This window comes from Electrona antarctica, assembly GCF_951216825.1.
Source record: "Electrona antarctica genome assembly, chromosome: 7".
NCBI classification, from domain to species: domain Eukaryota; kingdom Metazoa; phylum Chordata; class Actinopteri; order Myctophiformes; family Myctophidae; genus Electrona; species Electrona antarctica.
The window spans coordinates 18,356,315-18,383,863 of record NC_136812.1 but is presented as its reverse complement, the minus strand read 5'-3'; the positions used below and the strand labels follow the sequence as shown (position 1 = coordinate 18,383,863).

General features: G+C 44.0%; 1 protein-coding gene across 2 annotated transcripts in view; it reads right to left on the bottom strand.

Moving 5' to 3' along the window:
- polrmt (polymerase (RNA) mitochondrial (DNA directed)) overlaps positions 1-27,549 on the bottom strand; it is a 73,225-nt gene that overhangs the window by 21,782 nt on the left and 23,894 nt on the right. For both annotated transcript variants that reach the window (XM_079506693.1, XM_079506694.1), the window contains 7 exons: positions 25,240-26,037; positions 24,485-24,607; positions 22,323-22,445; positions 16,389-16,568; positions 14,932-15,018; positions 12,379-12,492; positions 629-681 (listed from right to left, as the gene is read on the bottom strand). In XM_079506693.1, coding sequence (XP_079362819.1) covers positions 629-681; positions 12,379-12,492; positions 14,932-15,018; positions 16,389-16,568; positions 22,323-22,445; positions 24,485-24,607; positions 25,240-26,037 — 1,478 coding nt within the window. The remainder of the gene's footprint in view (positions 1-628; positions 682-12,378; positions 12,493-14,931; positions 15,019-16,388; positions 16,569-22,322; positions 22,446-24,484; positions 24,608-25,239; positions 26,038-27,549) is intronic.

Sequence of the window (27,549 nt, the reverse complement as noted above, 5' to 3'; positions counted from 1 at the left end):
ATTGGCCAAAAAGATTGGCATGGACTGTCACAAAAATGCACACAACATCTCTGTGCTTTACTACAGTAAGCTTATTTTCTAGTTACCAGTGAAAGAACACAGATGACAAGATGAACAAGATAATATACAGTAGTTAGATAAACAAGTAAGAAGCGAACGCAGCTCGTAAATTGCAATAACAATTAGAATAAATTAGAATAAAAAGTTCTCTTTTTTTAAAGATTTTTTTTAGTGTGTGTATGTGTGAGTGCGTGTGTGTTTTTTTTTGTTTTAAGTTTTCTTTAAGTTTTTTTTGTACGTTTTTTCTTTTTAAGTTTTTTTTAAGTTAAGTTTGTGTGTGTGTGTGTGTGTGTGTGTGTTTTTTTTTTTTTTTGTGTGATACAGCTGCGCCCTCTGGTGGCGGGTGGGTGGTGTTACAGTGTGACACACAGACAGACAGACAGACAGACAAGCTCATTTGTTACATGTTTGCTAAAATGTGGACCACGTGAGGAAGGCGTGGTGATCGAAGTGGGGGAGTGGTCAGTACAGTAGTAGCAAGGTATCCATAAGGTTGATCATTTGTCTCAAATTATAAATACATTTACGTAACACCCCCGAATGAGAGAAGGAGTAGAAAGAAACTTACGCTGTGGCATCACTGGACATCATTACGGTGAGGTGTTGAAGGTCATTCTTCACCTGGGAGGAGGGGATCAAAGAACAATGGAACAATTAATCACATCTCAAAAAATAATTATGGTGCTACCGTGCTAAAGTTGAAACAGGAAAGATATGATAAACAGATTGTGATTTTAGAGATCCAGTATCAATATAAATGTTTCTTTGTCTAAAACCGTATTATCAGAGCTCTTGCAATCGCTTAAAATGATAAACGACAGCTAAATATAGCTTTAAATGTCGTGCAAATGGCTTCTGCTGCTTGGAAACCTTCTACACAGCTCGCAATCAGTGGAGCGAGATGAAATGCAACTTTCAGACCTTGATGACTGCTAAATGACATGTCATATAATTTTCCCTTAAAGAGACTCATTCCACCGAGTGCAAAGTAGACCGCACAGAGAGCACACAACCGCATGATAACGTTTCACCAGTTGGCTATACAGTAGGGTCTGTAGGGTCATAATTTATACATTTTTATTTCATCCTTTAAATTAACCTACAGTTTGTGCTGATGCCTCACTGATGACACTCCAGGGTGAAAGATATTATTTTAATGACTAATATTTACATCACTGACTATCGTTTATGTGAGCCACATTCTCATTCTCAACTTCACAGTTGCATACTCATGCTGTAGTATCCTTGCTGCCCCTAAAAGCCATGACCAACATTTCATGATACTCTGATACAGTGTTCTCAATGTACGGTAGTACTTCTCCCATGAGCTCAAGTAAATAAACGTCCATCTTAGAAATACAAAAAGCGTCTCAAACAGATTTCCTCGACAGTCAGTTGCCATCAGGAGTTTGTATCTTTGAGTGAAGCAGTGCACGTGTGCTAGAGAGAATAGACTTAATTAGGCCCCAGCATGTCCAATCATTTTCACATGGACTCACAAAGGAAGGATCAGTATAATTAATCCTAAAAGTCAGCGGACACATTTGTGTTTCCTAAATGCACAAGAAACAGACATGGTGAAATAACATTATCTCTTTTTTGCACATGTGAACGACACACTGGAACTCATTGCTGGGGCAATTCGTCATGAAAAAAAGTAATAATTAAAATGGCCCCCTTTTTGGATCTCTGCTGTGTACAGTATCTTTAGCGTAGCAATGAAAGCAGCGTTTTCTAACGGAGAGATAAGCCTCAGCGTCCCCAACTTTAGAGCAGGGGTCTTCAACATAGGGCAAAAAGACCAAACCAAGAACAGAGCGAGCAAGTATTGAGGCTTTAAGTGGTTAAATAATGTCTGAAAAACATGAAGAACAGTGATGAAAGCGTGGTCAAACAGGTCTAAGCCATCTAAATATATGATCTGCAACACAAATCAATCTATCCACCCATCCATCCATCCATCCATCCATCCATCCATCTATAAAAGCATCAAGTCTCTGTACGTGTGTATGTACGTCTGTAATCCACGTCAAACTTGGCATTCCCTGTGGTGGGGTGGAACGCGTTTCCACCCCACCACAGGGAATGCAGTGCCCGGCCTTGAGTCGGTGGGAGTGGGGGTCCCTGCTTCATCTCCCTCTCAGCTAAGGGGTCCATTGGCCTGAAAAACCTTGAAGACCCCAGCTGTGTGTATGGCAGCTCCATCTATCTATCTGGGGCAGGGCTGTCTCCTTACCATTGATTAAAAGCTGCCACACTGGCGCTATGCCAGGGTGAGGTGTCCAGGCTACTATCAAGAGCGATAGGCCAGCACTATCGCTCCTCTGTGCTTTTCTGCTCCTCATCCAAGTCAACTCATAACATTAGCCTGTTTGCCTTGTATCTGTTTAGGCCTGTCACAATCATTATATAATCGTCTAATCGAAAATTCCGGTTGAAAACCACTGCACTATAGTTCAAACGCTGATGGATGATTATAATGTGTTTTTTGTTTGTGTGCGGAAATGATTCAGCATTTCACTGCCATCATATCTATAGTAATTAGACCACTTTCATATTTTTCTCAGCATGAAGTCTGTATGAAGTGATGTTGCAAGGCTTTCAATTTAATGCAATCTCGGGACCCATGGCGTGGTCTCCAATATGAGTCCCCAGGAAGTTCTATACATGCCAAGCAGTGTTTTAAATTGTGTTTGATCTCACCGTATATGGTTATATAATTATGGTTACATTCATGTATCTACTGTATGAATTCACTAAGTGATCTGTCTGTCTGGACATAACATGGGCACTGTACAACTCTGACCTCTTCTCTGTTTGGAACCCCATACAAGATGTGTATTCAAAATGTTTCAAAAAACATTATTCATTATTCACATCATTTTTCTTTTGAAAATAAGAGATCATCTACAATCTCACAACCTGCCACAACACGCTGTGAGCTTGTATATCGGCTATATTCAAATTGCAGATGTATATGTTGTTAAACTCATCTTGATGTATGTGTGCAAGTGTGTGTGTGCTAATCTCCGGCACTGTTAACGCGGTCGATGCCAAATTTTGCACACACACTCCCTGGATGCCAACGATGAACCTCTGCCCCAATTTTCAGAACAGCCTGTTATAGCGCCACCAGGAGGCAAATCGTTACATACTATCGCTATAGTCATTTGTTCAAGATGGATCTGTCCGATATTTCATATTCCATCCTAATTGGCTTTCAAAGTTTGCAGGATTGGCCCTTTTGAAACAAAAAGCCTCAAACGCAGCATGCAATTTACGTGAAATCTTTCACAGACTTTCCTACTACTAGGCTTTTCACATTACCACCCTTTTCACATTGGCCTGTTATAGTGCCACCATAGTGCCACAAACAGGTGGATTTTTGCAAAACACATTTTTGGAACAAAATGCCTCAAATCATCCAATTGCCATCAAGGGTGTAAGAAGAAATGGCACCCTTTTCACATTGGCCTATTATAGTGCCACCAGGAGGCCACAACCTGACCTGGCCTGGTGGAGACCTGTGTCCCGAGGGGCACTTTATCTAGTTTTGGTCTTGTTTTTGTACACCTGGCCGCTTTGTTCCTCTTGCAAAATCTGGCAACACCGCTCTAGTAGCTCCTGTCCTGAGCCACTACCACTCTCACAGCAGTGACTCATCCAAACACAAAAGAACAACAAAATAACTATCATTAATTTGGACTTCAAGGTCATTCCAACCTTCTAATAATTATTTTGCATTATGTACTTCTATCTCTGTGGGATGACAAACATAGAGGATGTGAATTCCCCTCCCCAGACTTCTACAGATGTTACTGTGCCCTCATGCGTTTGTCAATGTTGACACATTTGGCTTAAAATAAGTGACCATGCCACATGAGCACTTCAAACCTATAGCTGTATCGGCTATTTGAAAATAGCAGATAGGCTATTTTCAAAAAAACAACTTCTGTACGGAAACAGCTACAAAATGAGGCAAATTTGTATTATTTATTTTGCTATATTTAGTAATAGGCCAAGATATTTGTCATATCTGCCCTGTGCTGCTGTGCAATGTTTGATTACGAAACCTAAATGGCAAACAAAAACGTATACAGTATGTATTCATATGTTCAACGCCAAAACAAATTCAATCGTCAACTTAAATTACATTTGTAATTGTGACAGTCCTAGGCAGATTGAAGGTCAGTAACGTATGACACAAACATGATAATTGATGATAACATGATATTCTATGATAAGATAGAAGCACAACGAGGTACAGTAAAGCTCATACAATCCATCAGTGACATGAAGAGGCTGGACGGGGACGCCCATGCATCACTCATCTCTCCTTCAACTCCCATTTCATGTCTTGTCAACAAATAGATGATGACGGTAGAGGAAAAGCAATAATGTAAGTGGCAAGGATGAAAGAAATGCAGGTTTACGCACCAACCCCCAAGTTATAATTTACATAGTCAGTCACGCACCAAAAATAGCCGATCTACAAGCTCTAAGGTGTTGCGCTGTGGCGGGTTGTAAGCTTGTAGATTGGCAATTTTCGGGGTGCACAAAACCCGCACGGAAGTTAAGTATAAATCAGGCATAAGGAGCTGCCTACCAGAGTGTAAAGGGGGTCACCACACTACAATGTAACCACATTCATCATCATAAATCTCCACCAGATGTGCAAGCGGGGTCGTCCTGACCTATGAGTTATAATGAGCAAGTCCTTGGCCAGCTCGGTTGTGTGTCCATGGAGGGAAGAGCCCCTGTGGAGAGAATCACCTAGACAATGACTGTACAGAGGGCGGTGGAGATGAAAACAGCCATCAGTAACCATGAAAAAAGTAGCCATGACACCCAAGAAGGGAATCCCCATTCATCACAGGGTGGCTAATAACACACCACTCGTCTGGGCCTGTTGAAGAGCAGCCTGCTGCGCCCAGTACCCCCCCCCCCCCCCCCCCCCCCCCGTTCCTCTGATGATCTGGGTCACCTAGTCCTGTTTCTAGCCACTCTTCCCCTGGCGACAGACACAGACATTTCTCTCCAACACTATGGTAAATGGATTCACACGCACGCACACCTTACTCACGCACACCTTACACTAACACACTTCCCCTGACCTTTTCCAGACTTTGCTTTTGCCCAAACTTTCCTTTTTTGTCTTTTTTTGTCCTCTCTGGGATTTTTTTGAATTCAAGACTCATTTATTATTTCACCTAAAATGACACAAGATTTTGTAAGATCAGCATGGTACCCCCGCCCCCCGGGATACATGCTCACTTCTGTTCTAAAGCGCTGGGGGGGATTGATGTGTGTGTGCATGTACACGTGCGTCAAAGTCTCAGTTAGAACCACCTCATTCTGAAGATACTGCAAGAGCAAAGTAGGCCAATACACAAATGAAGAATTCCATCTACATAGTACAGTAGCAAGACCGTAAAATTAAGTAGAAAGAAGACTTGTTCAAATAAAAACATGGGTTTGAAATAAATTATGCTCTAGAAAAAACAAAAAACAGTTGCTTTGCTATCTAGAATACGTGGATGTCTGATCATTTTACTCACAGTGCATGCAATGAGTTCGCAACAGTCATGTGCTTCAACCAATTATTGAATTTGACAGTAATAAAGTGGTCTGGTCTCTGGAACACAGAGGTTGTTGCAGGCTGCATGCACCTTCTGAGAACAGATCAGCACAGAAAAAGTCTGTATCTAGCAAATCATTAGCTGCGCTGTAGGTCAGTGCCCCTTCAAACAGCGTGACTTTTACTTTAATCTGGTTTGGTGTGTTTACACTTTACACCTCATTGTGCTGGGAAATCGTCAATTAAAACCGAGACCCAAGGTCACCGAAACCACTCCCTTCACACAGCAGGGGAAGTAAAGAGGAGACTACTTTATAATCCCACAAATCCATCTCTTTGCCTCCCCTCCATGTCATCCAGAAGGAGAGAGATTTCACTGCAATTTGCCCAGGAGAGGGTGAGGGGGGAATTAAACAAATAACTAATCTGAGCCCGAGAAAAAGTGACCTCTGATCTGATAAGTATCTTCAAATCCTGTTAGGCAGCCTCACTGATCCATGTTCACGCTCCTCCACTCTGCCTCCCCAGCCGGCTGCAGCTACATCACTTTTTAGCAGCCAGGGAATATTATATACATACATATACATGTACATAAATGTAGGAAAATCCACCATGTGCAAGTAAGCGCCACACAGCTCACACACACCTGCAGTTCTCGCTTATTTACTTTACTTGCTGTTCTTGGTGCTTCATCTCCTCTGTCTTGCTACTGTGATTACCGACAACCCCCAGTCACACACAGCAGCCAGGGATTTATGAGCCAGCGGGGTGGACTGGGAGATAGAATCGAAAACTCTGATTTATAGTTAGTCGTGCACCCGTGTCACAATAGCCGATCTACAAGCTCACAGCATGTTGCAGCACTCCGGTGGAACAACGTATAAACTAGATAAAGTGCCCCTTGGGGCACAGGTCTCCACCAGGCCAGGTCAGGTTGTGGCCTCCTGGTGGAGACCTGTGCCCTCTCCACCAGGCCAGGTCAGGTCAGGTTGTGGCCTCCTGGTGGCGCTATAACCTCGGGGGACAGGTCTCCACCAGGCCAGGTCAGGTTGTGGCCTCCTGGTGGAGACCTGTGCCCCTCGGGGGACAGGTCTCCACCAGGCCAGGTCAGGTTGTGGCCTCCTGGTGGAGACCTGTGCCCCTCGGGGGACAGGTCTCCACCAGGCCAGGTCAGGTTGTGGCCTCCTGGTGGAGACCTGTGCCCCTCGGGGCACAGGTCTCCACCAGGCCAGGTCAGGTTGTGGCCTCCTGGTGGAGACCTGTGCCCCTCGGGGCACAGGTCTCCACCAGGCCAGGTCAGGTTGTGGCCTCCTGGTGGAGACCTGTGCCCCTCGGGGCACAGGTCTCCACCAGGTCAGGTTGTGGCCTCCTGGTGGAGACCTGTGCCCCTCGGGGCACAGGTCTCCACCAGGTCAGGTTGTGGCCTCCTGGTGGAGACCTGTGCCCCTCGGGGCACAGGTCTCCACCAGGCCAGGTCAGGTTGTGGCCTCCTGGTGGAGACCTGTGCCCCTTGGGGCACAGGTCTCCACCAGGCCAGGGCAGGTTGTGGCCTCCTGGTGGAGACCTGTGCTCTGTGCCCCTCGGGGCACAGGTCTCCACCAGGCCAGGTCAGGTTGTGGCCTCCTGGTGGCACTATAATAGGCCAATGTGAAAAGGGTGCCATTTCTTCTTACGCCTTGGATGGCAATTGGATGATTTGAGGCATTTTGTTCCAAAAATGTGTTTTGCAAAGATCCACCTGTTGGTGGCGCTATAACAGGCCAATGTAAAAAGGGTGGGATATATTACTCAGCCTAGTAGGATTTTTGGACAGAATCCGGAGGAGTAATATAAAAAAAATGTGTTTACAAAAGTCCGCCTCCTGGTGGCGCTATAACAGGCCGTTCTGGAAAATTTGGGGCAGAGGTTCATCGTTGCCATCCAGGGAGTGTGCGTGCAAATTTTGGCATCGACCGGGTTAACCGGTGCCAGAGATTAGCTGGTAACGGACGGACGGACACATGGACGGAGTGCAAAACATACTCTCTCCCCATGCCTTCGACCTGGTGGAGACAATCAGGCATAATCCATCTACACGGGGCAGTGAGGGCACCAGTCAGTGACCTTCCTGAATATCTGAGATTTTATCATTGGTTTTGTCCATGGCTGCAACTAGATTAGAGAAATATTCTGGAGGATGAGACAGGCTGTCCACTAAATGTAAGCATAACATGATGGATAAGCTACAGTTCATAGAAGGATTTTCAGTAAGGCTGTATATAAGGTAGTTTTTTATAATGCATCGTAAGCGCATTGATAATGCATTATAATAATGCACTTATGAGGATTCATAACACTCATCATAAATGTTTATAATTATGCATAACAACTTTTAACGTGTTAATATGCTGTTCCGCTGAACTTAAAGGTATATTCAGTGATTTCACTTAATTCAAATTGTTTTGTTGTGATAATCCTCCCTACTATAGAGTGTGCTGACCCTATAAGGAGTTCCTCCCTGTCCCCAGTTAACCCCTGGGGGTCAAAAAACCTTATGTTTCGTTTTTGGCTAGGTGGCACAGCCTTCATCCAATCAGAATAGAGAGGGGCCTTCCGCCAATCATGATCGAGCGGGGGCGGGCCTTGGTGTGTGTGTGCTGTTGGCCTGTCGCGTGTCCCCCCACTGTAGTGCATGCATGTGCACATCTTGTTACCAGGGGCGGACCGAGGGGTTTTCAAAATCACCGAAATCATCTCTATCTTATCTCAATTTCATTTATTCATTCACTCATACCTCCATACATTAATTTGTTTTAAACACTGACTGGTTGATTCCTGGCGGAAGTGTGCAGGAGCTCCATGCTAATGAGCTGCCTCTGCTCAATGCATGTTTGAAGAGAACAGCACGAAGACCACAGACAGAGCATTTAGAAAATGGCGTACAGAACAATGCAGCCCTCCAGTCCAGAGAGGCCGGCAGTGCAGCTCATGTGGCGCCAGCGCGCCCTCCTATATGGACACCAAGAATAGAGACGCACCCTCAGGAGGAGAGGCCCACCATCTGCCACCCTCTCTCCCCAATACCCCTGCTTATGAGATGAGGGGACTCTCCTCCCCGCAACGCATCCCTCGGCTCCGTGTCATGCTGAAAGAGCAGGCTGTACGCTGGCCATTCTGACAGACCTGCTTGTGTCTGCCCTCAGCAACGTTCATTTCTATTTATTTTGTGTACACGCACGTACACAAACACACGCACACAGAAATGTGTGTGGAGACGTGCCGGAACACAGAAACGTTATCGGAAAGACACGCTGCCTGTCTGTGTAGTGCTGCAGATCCTGAGGCGATGCTGCCTCTAGCTCCATTACAGTCAGACCACTCAGTGCTATCACGATACACCATCAGAGGTGCACTCGTCTCCTACACTAAAACCCTATCGACCACTCACTCCACTTGGACAGGCCCTGCTAGGACATTCCATCCACATGGTGAGGAAAGGGCCGGTTAGAGAAACCCTGGGTACCAGTTGACTGAAAACACTGTGTACATAAAACTGAACCCTGATGTTTTTACAGGGAACAGCCAGAGTAATACGTGTTAGAGAGAGAGAGAGAGAGAGAGAGAGAGAGAGAGAGAGAGAGAGAGAGAGAGAGAGAGAGAGAGAGAGAGAGAGAGAGAGAGAGAGAGAGAGAGAGAGAGAGAGAGAGAGAGAGAGAGAGAGAGAGAGAGAGAGAGAGAGAGAGAGAGAGAGAGAGAGAGAGACAGAGAGACAGAGAGAGATAGAGGAGGGAGGACAGGATGACATGGATGAAGTGGACAAGCAATGATGCGTGTTGTACAAAGTTAATATGATTGTGAACAAAAGATCCCCCAAAAAGATGAGTAGAGAAGTAATTGATAACAGCACTAAAGACTAAGAGACAGACAGAGGGCAGCAGACAGACGTGAAGGAAAGAGAGAAAGAGAAAAGAGTAAGAGTAAGTAGATATTCTCAGCATGGTCTAAAAATAACCAGCAGGGGGTGAAAGAGAGACAGTGGGCAGGAGTGTTCACACTTTAAATCCTGAGGCGTTTCGCGGTATGAGCCTTCAGGCCTTGACCCGACATCTTGAGGCCGGCAACAGAATTAACCTACAAGATGTACTGTAAGGCAGGGGTTCTCAACGTTTTTGGCCGGGGACCCCCGGAAAGGCTTTGGCAATGTCTCGGGACCCCCGCCCCGCCCCCCTCCCGACCCCCAATATAAATTGACTGCTACAATAACCTTAAACCATTTTGGGCGGGAACCCCTTTTGGTGTTTTAAGCATTGTTATAATTTAGCTATTTAAAAATAGCAGATCTACAAGCTCATAGCGCGCCACCGAGTGGCGCGCTACGAGCTTGTAGGTCTGCTATTTATTAAAAATCGTGAAAAACAAATTAAAAAACAAAATGTTTTTTTTCTTTTTTTTTTGAAAATAATTTGGGGACCCCCTAAAATAATTTGGCGACCCCCCGAGGGGTCGCGACCCACGGGTTGAGAACCCCTGCTGTATGGCATGTTCCTCAGCTGACATCTACTGCACCATGACATGTATTCTACCTGTACAGTATGTTTGTCTCCCAAGTGGAAATGCTTGTGCACCTGACATACGTCCAAGGATGAAACCAATTTAGTGGAGAGACTACGCAATGACACTAGCTACGTGCAAGCCACACAACTACCGTGATTTATGCCGAACTTCATTTGAATTCTCATAAAAGTCTAATAAAATACAACAGGCAGGAAATCATGCTGTGAAATGATGAAGCCAATGATTCTGCAGTCAGGGAATGCTGCAGGGAAATACCAATGTTAGGATGGGCCGAATCTCAACATATACGCTGTCACATCCCGAGTGTTCATTTAAATCAAATGTGGACAAATTATGGAGGTGTATGTGTGTGTGTGCGTGTGTGTGTGAGAGAGTCACACTGGTGTGCGTGCCGTGAAACAAGATGTACCTTGGGATTTTGTGACAACCACACATTATTACTGCAATATATATTAATTCATTTTTGCGCCTTCGGCACAAAAAGTTTGATGGAGTTTAGAGTATGGCCAGAGAAACGGCTTTCAGATGTCTAGAACGTGTTGAGACGGCAAGAGCAGGCAAAGCACAGGAATAAATAGAACCTTAGAACAGAAAGGTCACCCAATAATGTGCCGAATACAAGGAAATGGGAAAAGGCCTTTAATCCATTGAGACCTGGAACGCATCCATGTCACGTTAGCGTTTAACCACATTAACCATTAACCCATTTTGGGGCGGGAACCCCTTTTGGTGTTTTAAACATTGTTATAATTTAGCTATTGAAAAATAGCAGATCTACAAGCTCATAGCGCGCCACCGAGTGGCGCGCTATGAACTTGTAGGTCTGCTATTTTTGAAAAATCGTTAAAATGTGCCTCAAATCTTTCCGAAAATTGTCATGATTTAGAAAACTATTTTTTTTAAATTTCGACGTCAGGCCTGAATGGGTTAATTGGCTAAGCCTTCCGTCTTTTTCTGACTGATTACGCAAAGAGCTGATTCCAAGGCATTCAGCAGAACGCAACTAAGACAACAAGCAGGTCATTAACTTCACTTCTGACATGTGACATTTATTGTAACGGCATCTGCAGTAACTGTTAACCTACAGAAATAACACCTGCTTACAGTACATTTCCCCCCCTTGAAAAGGCCAATGTTTGATTACGTATGAAGTCAGGGGAAAGCTATGCGGCACAATGAACTATAAACAGTGAAGGATCGGTGTCAAACTATTTAATTCTACGTCTCACAGATCAGAAACACCTCGTTTGCTGGTACACCCTCGGATGAAACCAGGATTTCAACACACAGTAGGCTCTCATGACTTCAACACACAGTACTAGGCTCTCATGACTTCAACCAAACCCTCACCCCTCATGTGTGTTCTGATAGTTTCAATGTACAGATTATAGATTTTTGGGATATTCTACCTTTTAGGTTCTTGGTTTACCTAAAGTACCTAAATTACTATTTCTATGCATTTGATGTATTACCTTGTGTTTTAATTGTCTCCACCAGGCCGAAGGCATGGGGAGAGAGTATGTTTTGCACTCTGTCCGCTTGTCCGTGTGTGTGTGTCCGTCCGTCTGTTACCAGCTAATCCCCGGCACCGTTAACCCGGTCGATGCCAAACTTTGCACATACACTGCCTAGATGACAACGATGAACCTCTGCCCAAATCTTTTCCAGAACGGCATATTATAGCGCCACCAGAAGGCAGACTTTTGGAAAACTATTTTTTGGATATTATCCTCCATATTTTGTCCCGCAAATCGTTACACAGTATCTCTATAGTGCTCAAGACAGTTCTGTCCGATATTTCCTATTCCATCCTGATTGGCTAACATTGTCTTTCAAAATTTGCAGGATTTTGAACAAAAAGCCTCAAATCATGAACGCAGCGTGCAATTTACACAGACGTCCCTACTAGGCTGAGGAATATATCCCACCCTTTTCACATTGGCCTGTTATAGCATCACCAACAGGTGGATTTTTGGAACAAAATGCCTCAAATCATCCAATTGCCATCCAAGGCGTAAGAAGAAATGGCACCCTTTTCACATTGGTTTATTATAGCGCCACCGGGAGGCCACAACCTGACTTGCCCTGGTGGAGACTTGTGCCCCGAGGGGCACTTTTTCTAGTTGCTTACTGTGAGTCGCTAAATGCCTCAATTGTAAATTGTTGATTATCCTCTTACCACTTACTTTTACGACGCGTTTACGATGGTAGGGCTGGATGACGGGCAGCCCTAAAGGGGTCACCCACTCGACGGTACTGCCTGTCTTGGAGATTAGCCTTGCGCTGTCTGTCAACCAGTCCTGCAACACAGGGAAGACAACACCGGTTGAGAGTCAAGGAATGCACTCAGAGCAGACAAAGTTGTTCTGCTGTGAACAATTTGATTAATCAAGCTGTAGTGTAAAGAGTGCTCGGAACAACAAGTAGGATGTTCCAACTTTCTCTCCAATGCCTAGAGATACATGATGTATTCAACCATCCTGTTCCTATATTTAACCTGTTCCGCTATTCTACAGGAAACAGATGGTGCAGGCTTAGGGTGGAACAGGTGAAGAGCTGTTGCCTACACAGAAAATCAACAGTGTTGTCTGCATGAGCAAAGTCTCTGACGCACTTCATCTGGGAGGCATATTAGTGTCCCAGTGGCATTCATGTGCATGCACCTGCGCTCGCGCACACGCGCACACACACACACACACACACACACACGCACACACACACACACCTGTAAGAAAGTACAGAAGCCTGGAGGTAGCAGCTTGACCCAGAATCGTTTTCTACGCTCCATTTGACCATACCTCCACTTGTTTTCCCTTAGAGGGGAAACTAACCCCTAGGCCACGTTCACGCTCATTTTGTGAGTTTGCTGCCATCTAAAGGTTAAAAATCCTCAAAAGGGCGAGGGTGAGCATAGTACACGATGTAAGCCCCACAGCTGCAGCTAATAAACTGAATTGACTATTGTCAATTTGGTAACATTTGGGAGCCTATAGGCCTATAGTTATCTTTAATACTGTAGATCCTTTTCATGGTAGACATTTTGATAGGTAAACACAGCTGAAGGTATAATAACATGAATTGTGGATGCTTTTCATTTACTGGAGAATAGGTGTTAGGTACAGTATAGTCAGTCGGTCACACACGTGTGACTGCCATTCACTTCCATTCTAAGCGAACAAACGAGGGGAGCTTCTGGCGGTGAAGCAAAATCCCGTCGGGTGTCGTCACAAGGAGTGATGTTTAGGCCACTCACGTTCAGTCACACGCGTGACCGCACCCTTACTCTGTGGCGGCATGGGTAGCTCCTGAACATTTAACTTCACGCTTGCACACAGAAACGGCCAAATGGAACATGCCTGCATTAAACGTTATTACCTTCAGCTGCATTTGCCCAACAAAAATAACTGCGTGAATGAAGCAAGAAATAAAACGAGCATTAAAGTGAAAATAATGTACTGGGGCATGGATTAATCTGACTGATTGACAGACCTAACAGAGGGAAGTGCAGAGTCAATTTAAATGAATAAAGATAATTTGACAGTGTGGTAAATGTACAGTACAAAGAAGAGAGGAATGCCAAGATGATAAATGTGGGAGTACATCACCTACTCATCTCTCACTCACCCCCACAATTTCTAGCAGGACATGACCCATTTTAAAGTCACATACACACACACACACACACACACACACACACTCTCACACACGCACGCACGCCAAGGTAGAGGGGGAGCGGGGCTGTCCCAATAAATTCCCCAGAGACATGACATGAGCACTGTGTGTGTGTGCGGGGAGGGTCTTCTATCAACCCAGACCACTCTCTTCCTGTGGAGATAATGTATGATTCTCCCCACAGGTGCACATCCTGACAAATCACACCCACACATGGATTCCATGTGATGGAGCTGCCAGGGAAATGGTAAACTAGTCATTAATAAAAATGAGGAAAAATACAATATAAAATCATGAGTGCTAATTTAACTCTATGGTGTACAAATGGATAAATGAACACTGGAGATGTTACTGTTTTTAAATTACACACCCTATATATTTGTTATTGGGTCAGCATTGGGCTCTTGAGACAATATGGAGTACTCTGTAAACAAAGCAGTAGCCTTTGGATTGGATTATTTTATCCAAATAAGTGTGCGTCATTATGTCATGTAAGCAGTTGTGCTGCATCAGATTGTTGCTGAATGGGATTTGGGTGTACTCAGCCTTTATGATGGTACATTTAGAATGTGTATGTCTATATCTGTAGAGATGTCAACCAATGGGCAGGATCTTTGTACAGCAACAGAACACGGTAAAATGCTCATTGTTAATGTATCGATTTGTAACCAGGATCAGGATGTAATCATATAACTCTAGGTTTTACAATATTGAAGAATATAGAAGAGAAGCTCAGTAAATTATATTATATGTGCACCTGCACTTTAGCTTCAGAGTAGTTTAGTTGAGTTAGCTTTTTATAGTTACACCCTACATGTACAAAAGAGACATTATTTTGTTCTGGTTTATCATTATCGCAGTAGCAGCAATAATAATAATAATAATAATAATGTATGCAACAGTAAGGAAAAGAGAAGGACTAATCAAAAGAATAGTATTAAGACAGTTTGTCCATTTGTCCCAGTGCTAAAAGTGCTTGAAGGTTCCTGCTCCTAAACTATAAACATCTAAAGGCAAATAGTATATATTAGTGTTAAATGAGCGGACATCACAGTATGCTCTCCCACCTGGATCTCTCTGGACCCTTGGAACATCTCCTTTAGGCCACTGAACACCTGCTGCACCAGGTAAAAGGACGCTTCCCACACGTTCTCCTGAAAGAGTAGAACAAAACGGTACCAGCATATTATAATGGGCATTAGGGAGGACTGTTAGACACCAGCTATACTGAGAACATTACACACATACCACATTGAAATGTGAATCTAATTTTCATTTTTGTCCTATTTTATACTGAAAACGTCTTATTTTTAATATCCTAATTTAGATTGTTCAACAACCTATGCATCACACTGAACTGCTCGCTTGGTGGTTAAAAACACGGAACACTGTGATGAATGCCATTGCATTCATGCAAGGAGGAGGTAAGCGGGCGATAGACCTCGGCACCGATATTTCATCTAGAGTCTGCCGGGACTTGCTGACTGTATGCGCTATATCATGTGCCTCTGAAACAATGCAGGGAGAACCCTGTATAGAGGAGACCCTATTCAAAACGCCATCCCATCATCATCCTAGACTGATGCCGTGCTAAAAATAAAAAAAACGGAGAGCTGGGAGAGTCGCTTCCCGAGCTCAACCCAACCTAGCTAGCTACCGACTACCAACCAGTGGTGGAAAGTAACTAAGTACATTTACTTAAGTAGAATTTTGAGGTATTTGTACTTTATTGCGTATTTCCAATTTCCAATATCTTTACTTCTACTGCACTACATCTCGGAGGCAAATATTGTACTTTCAATCCACTATAATTATTTGAAAACTTTAGTTACTTGTTACTTTGTAGATTTTGATTATTATTACAAAACATACATTAAATACTTCAGCCCTGTTGTTTGAAAATACCCGCTCTACTAGCTCGACGCATTGTGAGCTTGTAGATCTGCTATTTACAATTTGATTTTATACATTTTAAAACTTGTGAAATTGGACATTCTGCATAATGAGTTTGGTACTTTAAGTACACTGGAGCGTTGGGCACTGGCCTACTTGGAACGATGCAAGTTGGAAATTAATGCCCCACCCAGTTATTATGTCTGTCCATTTAATGCCCATATATGGAGTTCTTTGTCAGGCATGCGCAAATATGGAGTCTATGCAGATGTCAGGCCGGCTCCATATATAGAGATATAGGGGTGATCAGGTCCAGAGCCCAGGCAGAGGCTTTTGTGCTGGTCCTGTACAACGGTTAACCGGCTATTCGACGGCCTCGACACTGGGCACTGCACTCCCTGTGGGGGTGTGGAACGCGTGTGTCAAATTGTAAGTCAATGGGGCATTACAGACATATGTACACACAGAGACTTGGTGCAATTATAGATTTTGATGCCGATACTTTTGTACTTTCACTCAAGTGTTCCGGACTTTTACTTGTAACGGAGTAGTTCTACATTATTGCAGTATTGATACTTTTACTTAAGTAAAAACAACTGAGTACTTTTTCCACCACTGCTACCGTACCAACCTTGGGGAAGTTGTCTATCTGCTGCAGTCTCTTCTCGATCTGAAGTCTCCCCCCGTAGCGCGTGACCCCATACACCATCGTCATCACCGTCTGCTTCACCACCTTCCTGCTGATGAAGCCCTCCAGGACCTTGGCGATCTTCACTCCCTGCTCTGCGTCCCGCGCTCGGAACTCCTCCACCTGACCACATCGCGAAAACCAAATTTACAATTTAGGTATTTGGTAGACGCTGTTATTCCAGATTGATTTACAGTAAGCAAGAACAGCACATGGTAATACACACAATACATAAAAATAGTCATCAAGAATCACAAGGAAGCTAAGAACCTAACATCCGTCTAACAGTGGAATATCTATATAATGAAACTACGTATAAACTATAGAGTGCTATGTCTACACAATCTAAATTACATACTGTGAGTTGAGCCTTTGCATACGCCTGTAAGGTCGTCGAGGCTAGGGCAAGTGATATGGCAAGTGCTACAAACCAAACCACACAGAGGGCAAATGTGTTCATTTTGATGTAGTTTTAGTCATAGTCTTTTGAACTAAAATGACTTTTACATCATGAAGAGGGGCCACATTTTGACCGACCGACACGCATCAAACTCTCACCACACGTACTACATACATACTTACATAGTATACAAAATGTTGTAAAACTGCTTCAAAGTTCAAAATGCCCCCTTTGGTTGTTATTTCGAGATGCAATGCTCCTATAAAATATGCAGTGATCAATACTCATCCCTTATACAATCCTATCTTATTAGCGGCAGCAGGCTAAGTGGGCATAAGTTTGTCCCCCAGAGTAAACCACCATATTGAATTCATCTGGACAGAAAAGGCCGCTTATTGTGCAAGCCTGATATCATCTATTAGCGAACAACAGCTCCAACCCCCTGAGGTACCAATACAGGACAGTGAGATACAGATTCACTATTAACTTCAAGCTGTTTCTGTTTAAATATAAAGCAGAAGCAGATTTGCAGGCCTTTGATGGAACCGACGTGTCCTTGTGGATGTGTTCCCTTCTGGAACCTGCTCTGTTTAGTCTTTAGATGTGCCAGATTAAAGTGGACATTTTATGCTGTTTTCCCCAAAAAATAAATTGTATATATTAATTATTGTATACATTAAAAAAAAACACACAGATGATGAACATTTTTTTCAGCTGCAAAGATAAATGACCTCTTCAGGCTGCTGCGGCAGCTGTAATTTTAATGAAGGCTTTTTTTCAAGCTTATCCAAACAAAGTAAAGCTTTTCCCGCAGTGTACCGGACTGTGGTAAAACTTCACTGTGCCTTCATTGAATATTCTGTGAGGGAAATGCCCATATACTGTGTGTATATACAGTATATATATATATATATATATATATATATATATATATATATATATATATATATATATATATATATGATGATGATAATACGGGACCTTTAACCCATTTAGGACTGAGGCTGATTCAAAAAAATCTTCTAAATCCTAAAGGTTTTCTGAAAAACCTAATTCACCCCCCTCCCTATCTAAGTGTTGGACAGTATTAACACTTTGATTGCTACAAGATCTCGGCAGGCCTATTTGGATGTTGCTACCGTTTAACATTGCACAAAGGCCTTGTTCGGGGGCCCACAGCAAAATGTTCTCTTATAGCGAGAATCACACGCATACATCAAAAGAAAGCTGAACTTGTCCACTTCAATTTAAAAAATACATTTTGATTTTACCATGTTCCATTCTGGAGATATTGACCTTTTTGCAACACCTGCATTTGCCTGGAAGTGGTTATCTTGAACAGCGAGCAGAGTTATGGATGGTTTAAAGTCAGAGACATTGACAGGCAGATATAAAATTGAACCCAATAAATATCCTATACATCCTATACACCGAATGAAAGCCCTGAATGTGTACTTTTACGAGGAAAACAGTAAACATTGATCCCATCTACAGTTAGACAGTAATTGGTTATTGAATGGTGGAAGAGCGCATCACTGCTTGCCTGGCTGACATCTCACAGTGGATGTCCTCCAACCACCTCAAGCTGAACCCAGACAAGACTGAGCTTCTCTGCTTCCCAGCTAAGTCCTGCCTGATGCGGGAGCTAACTATTTCCGTAGACAACGCCCTGGTAACGTCTGTCCCAACAGCCAGGAACCTTGGTGTTGTCCTGGACAGTCAGCTCTCGTTCAAAACTCACATCACAGCTGTCACTCGATCCTGTAGGTTCACACTCTATAACATACGACGAATTAGACCGTTCCTCACCCAGGAATCATCCCAGCTCCTAATCCAGACAACAGTCCTGTCAAAACTTGACTATTGTAACTCTCTCCTTACTGGCCTACCGGCATGTGCACTGAAGCCTCTCCAACTGATCCAAAATGCCGCAGCTCGCTTGGTCTTCAACCAGCCAAAATTCTCACATGTCTCCCCCCTGCTCCGCTCCCTGCACTGGCTCCCGGTCGCTGCCCGCACAGAATACAAAACTCTGATGTTGGCATTTAAAGCAACCAAAGGTATGGCTCCCCCATATCTTGCCAGCATGATTGAACCCTACAAACCCTCCCGTGCACTCAGATCAGCCAACGCAGGGAAGCTGGAAGTACCCTCACTAAAAATGCCGGGACAACGCTCCACACGTCCCAAACTCTTCTCCCTTCTGGCCCCAAAACTGTGGAATGCACTTCCCGTTGCAATCAGAACTGCAGCATCACTCCCGATCTTCCGCCGTAGTCTGAAAACCCACCTTTTCAGACTCCATCATGGCCCATAGCACTTACCCTACCCCCCTTAGACAGCACTTCTTAGACTTATATAGCATTTGAAACAGACTTATAGCATGTCATGTAGACAGCACAATAAGTGCATTGTATGTAGTCATAGCACTTCATAGTATATATGTACAGCATAGTATAGCATATATGTATAGTTTATATGTATAGTGTCATTATATAGATATGTTCTAGTTATAGTTTATATGTATAGTGTCATTATATAGATGTGTTCTAGTCACGTTCTTAGCTTACGCATGTTTCGCGATAAATGCATTTTACATATGTGATGTATTCCCATGCTTTTTGTTCTTGCTTAATGTAAGTCGCTCTGGATTAAGAGCGTCTGCTAAATGCCTAAATTGTAAATTGAATGCAGCTTGTGCCCACCAGATAACTTCAGAGAAGACATGGACGTGAACTCCTCAATATTCACAAAATAAGGCCTATAGCGACATATAAATACTATATACCGTATGAAACAGAAGACTCTCTGCTTTCATAAGGAAAAAAATTCTACTGTAATAATAAAAAAATCACACCCCTGTGAAGTGAGCAGTGCAACTCTACTTCTCTACTTATTCACTACAGCTCGCTATATACGGACTGAGGCAGAAAGTCATGTAAACCTTTTATTTACAGTTTGGTCTGTAAACTTCTACTGTAATAATAAAAATCACACCCCTGTGAAGTGAGCGTTGCAACTGTTCTGTACTTATTCACTACAGCTCGCTATATACGGACTGAGACAGAAAGTCATGTAAACCTTTTATTTACAGTTTGGTCTGTAAACTTCTACTGTAATAATAAAAATCACACCCCTGTGAAGTGAGCGGTGCAACTGTTCTCTACAGTTGCACCGCGCAACTGTAGAGAACAGTTGCACAGTTGCATCATTCTTTAGATGATGATGATGATGTTTGCCTCGCCTCGCTCACTGCTTTCATTGTCTTGATCGCAGTAACATTGGGGGGGGGGGGGGGGGGGGGGGGGGGTCATGGGCACATTGGGCAGCAAAAGTCTTGATCGTACGGCTATAAAAAGTCCCATTCCACCGTTCGGTTCAGAACTATAGTATAACGGTGAGACGCGTTGTCATCATCAGCTGATTTTGTTTTTCAAGCTAGTATAGGGGAACATGCCTGGGCATGCATCTTGGGGGCGATGGAGAAAAAAAAAAACCTTCACCGGGAGTGTAGCAGAGAGGTGCTAAGCCCGGCTGTGATGTCGACGAAAAGGAAAAAATGACTTCCACAGATTACAACACCACGGTTTAGGACGCGGAAAAGTTCGTTATACATTACACCCGGGTCGATTACGTCCCCGACGCGTTCATTGCGGTCTTATCACTACAATTATAATGAATAAAAAAGCGTTACAATCACACGTCCGAGCGATCTCCGATTATGACGGCTCTGCATGGCGATACGTGATCCCCCAACGGTAGACTGTCTGTTGTCATGGCGGCCCCTCTCGATACTGTAGTTCGTTTGTTAGTTCGTAGTATTGTAGGCTCGGGGATCGTTTGGTCGCTACAGTATGAAGAAGGAAACATGCATCTGTCCATGTGTGTTGCAGACGTTATGCATTGCAATGCGATCCGGTGCATATGTGTTTAGGCAGCGTTCCGTTCATCATGTTTTTTTCCGAGAGACAGAGCCAGGACAGAGAGACAGCCCCCATCTCGCAAGGCCCTCCTCCTGCAGGAGAAACAGGAGGGGAGGGGGGAATAGAGTATTATAGTGTTGGGTGAAGCCAATAGGTGGAGGAAAGCCTGGTGAAGCGAGGTTAGGTGAAATTTGATTCTTTTCACACACCGACTAGATCGGTATGGGCGCATCCATTTTACACTGGCTTCTACACGTAAAGCGGCCCGCCCTCCTGTTTTCAGGAGGGGAGGGTTTTTTTTTTTTTTTTTCTGATCACGTGAGCGGGACTAAGCAGCAATGACAGGGGGATGGTTCTTCATTGTCCGGGTGGGTAAAAAGATGAATGAAAGTATGCTATAAAAAAGTGATTAGAACGTATGGATACGTGGTTCGCACCGGACGTTTGATTAATTGATAACGTATTGATACGCGATTAGCGTTCGCTGTGTTAAGATGTTGATATTGATTTTGTATTCATCCCCCACAATTATCTGTATTTGGCCGCGGACCCCGATCTGAAAATATGTTTTTCCAGGGACCCCCCAGAAGCAAAGATTTGAGTTAAAAATGTTCGCTCTGAAAGAATATATATTCAAAGATTTGCTCTACATTTTCAAGATTAAAAAACACCAAATTGGGTTCCTGTCCTGAATGGGTTAAAGTCTCCCCCCTTAGCGCACACGGATGCAAGACAGGAAAACAATTCCAGATCCCACCATGGGGATCCGAGGAGTCTTGAATATTAAAGAATGAGTCAATGCCACATGGCATGAAATATAAAACAACCACAGCTCAAATGTGCAGTAAAGCAGAAGTACACGAGAAGCGGATGTAGGCCAGGGGAAGGCAAGACCATGAAATGCCACAATGTTTGTGTGTGTGCGTGCAGGGCTTGACATTAACGTTTTGAGGCACTTGTCCTTCGGACAAGTACAATTCCCATTCACTCGTCCGGGCAAAAAAGTAACTTGTTCTGGAGCACGGATCAACTAAGTGTCTGTTAAGTAAAATATCGCCAGTTTTCCACGAGGAAAAGCTAGACTGAAAATATGAAAACTTCCTTTGGGAACAGTCGATGTTTGGGAAGCACAAACGTAGGCACACAATTGACAGGTGTATTGCGATTAGTGTGGGGTAATTGATCACACCACCTATTTTGTGTGCCCCATAAATTTGTGCTTCCTAAAGGAAGTTTTGATATGTTCAGTCCTGCACTCATTCCGGGCCCCTCGCCGGAGAGAATGTCGTCCGTGTGCAGCTTGTGGAAAAGTTTAGATATTTTACTAAATGTACACTTTCTGCCAGAACTTTCAAATAGAGATAGTCTCCAAAACGACTCCAAGTCTTAGGAATGGCAGACAACAATATTGGAAAGGTGATTATTAGGAAAGCCAGACAATAATGTCAGAAAATATTGTGTGTGTGTGTGTGTGTGTGTGTGTGTGTGTGTGTGTGTGTGTGTGTGTGTGTGTGTGTGTGTGTGTGCGTGTGGTGTGTGGGGAGGGGGACCGACCTGTTGAGCGACTCCACTGTACACGTCCTGGGGAAAGTCACATGGCATGAGGTTGACCGAGTTGGCAGCACCGACGTCTCTGCCCAGTGCTGCATAGTGCTGCATACCATTACATGAACCGTCCTAAAGGACAGAGTGCATGATGAGATGGAGGGGTAATGCTGCGTTCACACGGGCAGATGCAAAGATTTACAATTTACCATTCACTTTCAATGGAAACCAGCGACATATGAAGATGCAAAGATGCATCTGACGTTTGTAGCTGCTGCAAAAGCTACAAAACTACAAAGTGAAGGTGAGCTGGGTTCAACTTCCAGATGCAAAGCTACAAAGCTACAACTGTAGCTGCAATGACGCACGCCAATACGGACCCACGCTTGATGACGTCACGACAGTGTGCGCAACTGATTTTACAAAGTGACAAATTTGTCATTTCTGAGCCACGGTTGGCTGCATTTTAAACTGCCTCCCTGTCTGTCATGCTGTCTGCTGCAGTGCTGTCCGTGATGATGTCGCTCGGCCCTCAATGTGCCCGACTGGGAGTATAAGGGGGCGTGGTTTTTACGCATACACATGCTTGTTTTCCTCCTAGAGCCACGGAGGCAGAAGGTCTTCTAAAAATCCGAGTGGTTAGGAAAACAAAAAACAGAGACCTGCTAAATGTCAGCTGCACCGGTGCGACTAATTAACCTTTAAAACGTTTAGTAGCACTTCATAAGAAAGTGCTGCTAAAAGAAATTTGAAGCCAATACATTTACGTACAACCGGACGCTAGACTAGGTAGGGATAATACGAGAGGTTGCAGCATAATTAGGTTTACAATAAACGTCAATTCATAAACACTGGAAACCCATATATGTACATAAAACAAGTCATAAATAATATTGTTAAAGCCAGGTTATGGATCGACATGTAAACAATAGAAATGTGATTTTCAAATTAGTTGTAAAAGCTAATTTATACTTGTTTGCACAACACTTTTTCCAGGTGAAAATACTGTACCTGGTGGACAAGTAAAAGGGCTTAGTAATAGAATCACAAGGGGATCAGCAGCAGCGCAACACTACTTTTGGTCAATCATCTTATTCAGTAAAAGGGATACACCTGTGGAATGCCCTACCAACTGAAATAAAAAGACAAACTGATCTCAAAATATTTAATGATAATAAAAAACACTGGTTGAAGTCGGGCCAGAGGTGCGGACACTAATATGTTAAGCACATTTTAAAATGTTGAATTGTCATTCGGGAGTGTTATTGCTTTTGTACTTTACATTAGAGCTTCCCGCATGTCTTTTTTTTCAAATGAATGTTTTTAGTAGGTAGATATTTGGATCGGCTATAAGCCCCATATACAGTACAATGCAACGGTTTCATGTTTTTACACATTGTTCTTTTGTATTCCCTGTTAAATAAATGTATAAATAAAATAAATAAGGTAAGTGGGAGGAGATACATAAAATATACTATAGTACCTGGTGGACAGGTAAGTGGGAGGAGATACATAAAATATAGTACCTGGTGGACAGGTAAGTGGGAGGAGATGCATAAAATATAGTACCTGGTGGACAGGTAAGTGGGAGGAGATACTTAAAATATAGTACCTGGTGGACAGGTAAGTGGGAGGAGATACTTAAAATACAGTACCTGGTGGACAGGTAAGAGGGAGGAGATACTTAAAATACAGTACCTGGTGGACAGGTAAGTGGGAGGAGATACTTAAAATACAGTACCTGGTGGACAGGTAAGTGGGAGGAGATACTTAAAATATAGTACCTGGTGGACAGGTAAGTGGGAGGAGATACATAAAATACAGTACCTGGTGGACAGGTAAGTGGGAGGAGATACATAAAATACAGTACCTGGTGGACAGGTAAGTGGGAGGAGATACATAAAATACAGTACCTGGTGGACAGGTAAGTGGGAGGAGATACTTAAAATACAGTACCTGGTGGACAGGTAAGTGGGAGGAGATACTTAAAATACAGTACCTGGTGGACAGGTAAGTGGGAGGAGATACTTAAAATATAGTACCTGGTGGACAGGTAAGTGGGAGGAGATACATAAAATACAGTACCTGGTGGACAGGTAAGTGGGAGGAGATACATAAAATACAGTACCTGGTGGACAGGTAAGTGGGAGGAGATACATAAAATACAGTACCTGGTGGACAGGTAAGTGGGAGATAAACTGCGTTGGATCAGGGGATCTCAGAACGTTGGCGATCTCCATGCAGCAGCCCAGGGCCTGCCATGGCTCATCTGCATCCATCCACCACTTCTTACCCTGTGGCACAAAAACACAAAACACCAGCATGAGACAAATGATGCTTATCCTGCATACAAACACCAGTAGGAGACATACTTTCCTGCAAAGGAGGGGAAAAACCAAGCCAAAGAGCTTATGTTAGGATACTAATCTGTCCTCTCTCACTGTAAGAGATGATTGTGCTGTTTCATAAAGTCAAGGTACAAGGTATTATTACCAGGCTTAACAATAACTAGAAAGATGCAATCATGCAGAATTGCGAGTGTGGTTGCCTATAGGAATGTTGTTCAATTAGAAGTGTTGAGTTGGGTATGTCACCGTATACTGTCCAATTAGATGAGGGCAAAGCGCACAAATGCCTTGGGAAGAGTTCCGAATTGCTAGCCAATCAGAGGGGAGAATAGAGCGTTATTGCACGATTTAAACATTTTTAAACGATTAAAAAATGTTAAACGTTTTCACCGATTTCACCAATTTAAGCACTGGAGTGCAATAACAATAGTCTGCTTGCCTATAAACAACCACACTAATAATAGTAATACTTCATCACCACCACCACCAAAGGCAGGCAGATGTACTATGTTTATCATTGATATCATGGTTCAAAATATAACCGCTGTCAATAGACAGGTTAAAAGAGGCAGACTAACATTGAGAGGGTTGTCAGCGGAGTCCAGTATGTCGTCAATAATAGAGTTGGCGTACTCCAGCCTGCCCTGCAGGGAACTCTTCTTCTTCAGCCCCGTCAGATTGACCAGGTGGATCTTCAACCAGTCCAGGCCCTTCGGTCCCAGGGGTTTACCCTCAGCGAATACAAGGAGGGCCCGCGTCACATCGCTCCCCAGGTGGTTGAAGTGGGGTGGACAGGGGTAGGTGCGTCCCCGGAAGTCCATGCTGTGTGGGAACCAGAACACCTTATCTCTCATGTGGTTGGCGATGGAGAGTTTGTAGAGGGCGTCCATGCGCAAGCTGTGCATCTCACTGCACTTTTTCTTGGCATAAATCGCCTCCCTCTTCCAGTGAGCCTTCTCGGCGGCGGTGTATGCAGGATCGTCGTAGCGGATGTGCGGGATTTTTGGAGCCTCCAGCGGTGGGGGAGCAATGTCTAGCTTCTCGCTGCCCCTGTCGTTGAATATGGAGATTATAATATCCAGCAGGGGCTTGTTGACCCTCCAGGCACAGTTGCCCAGCTGGTTGATGGAGTCGAGGACGGCGTGAAGGTTCTCATTCTCACACTTCTCCAACAGCAACTCGTGCTGGATGGCCCCGACCCAGCGGATTCGCATCAGCGGGGTCGGTGACAACAGGTAAGCCCCAAACTTGGAGGAGGTCCAGGGCAGGGGAGGGCACAGCATGGGCATCACGTAGGAGTCAAAGGTCAGCGAGGTGGACTCCACGGCCCGCTGGTGCATCTGGGCCAGGATGGGGTGGGGTTTGATGAAGCCAATCTGGTGGGTGGGAAAAAAAAAGAAACCCCACAATAATCATGAAATCGGATTAGCGAAAGAGAGACAGAGAGTGAGTAGGCATACTGAGCATGTCTCTTTAAATAAAGATGAATGACACAATTATACAGTAATGAAAGAGGCATCCGTATTTTGCTTTGACAGCAAAAAAGGTTAATCATGACTCCGGGTGTGCGGCGTACGGCTGATTTAGTTCCTGACTGATTGCAGGGTAATTATGATGATGTAAGTAGAGGAGCTTACAAGCACAGATGTCTGTTCCATGGCAGCTTTAATTATGGCTGACACAGAAAAGACAAACGTCTTACACGACTACTGCCTATAAGTCTCACGGTCCTTAACCACAATCTTATGTAACATCAGGAGCCCTCCGTATCATGTTCTACCCTCATCCATCAACCTCACAGAACATTTCAACATGGCTCGTATGAGTCATACTGTCATGCTGGGCTGTAAAATCATTAGGATGCACACACCCCCTGACGGGCTGACCTCGCTTATCCACCGCACACAAATGACACACAGCAGGGGAACGAGGGGGAGAGTGGAAAGGAAGATGGAGAGAAACAACAGAGCAAGTTATAGGGCGAGAAAGAGAGTTCAGAGGCGGACTTTGACTCATAAAGTGTGCTCTCCTGTCAAAGCCCATTAAGTCCACATGGTGGATCCGGCCCTCTCTAGGAATAGACTACAGAGCCTCCCCAGGGCTGAACAGTGGTCTCCTCCTTGCCTGTTCTTAAGGCACTAAATCAGCCAGCCAATTAAGGAGGGGCACTAAAAGGGATTAACCTGGAACCTATTCATCTTACTCAATGTGCTCTCACACATAGGAGGAAAATGGCTTTATAATACATAAATGCAGAGGCATTGTACTTTATTGCTGTTTTGATTCAGAATGGCAATGCTCTGACAGGAAATGTACTGTTCCTCATGCCATGTTTTGGCCGAACTCTTTGCAATAATAATTGTTGCAGTGATTTTTGGTCATTTCTGAGCCACGGTTGGCTGCATTTTGAACCGCCTCCCTGTCTGTGCAGTGCTGTCCGTGATGATGTCGCTCGGCCATCAATGTGCTCGACTATAAGGGTTTTATACATACACATGCCTCAGCTTGTTTTCCTCCTACAGCCACGGAGGCAGAGTAGGTCTTCTGAAGAATCCGAGTGGTTAAAAAACAGAGACCTGCTAAATGTCAGCTACACCGGTGCAACTAATTAAAAAGTTTAGTAGCACTTGATAATGATTAAAGATAGTGACTAAAAAGCGATTAACCTGGAACCTATTTATTACTTCATTACTCAATGTGCTCTCACATTGGAGGAAAATGGCTATATACAGTATACAGTAATGAACACAAGAATGGATAGGAGACTAGTGCCGAGTTATGCAAGAAAGGCTTTACAAGACAGCAATGTAGCGCTGAATGACAGACCGACCTGTCAAGTGAAGGTTATCTATGACAAGATTATTTTCCCCCGATAGCAGGACTTTTGG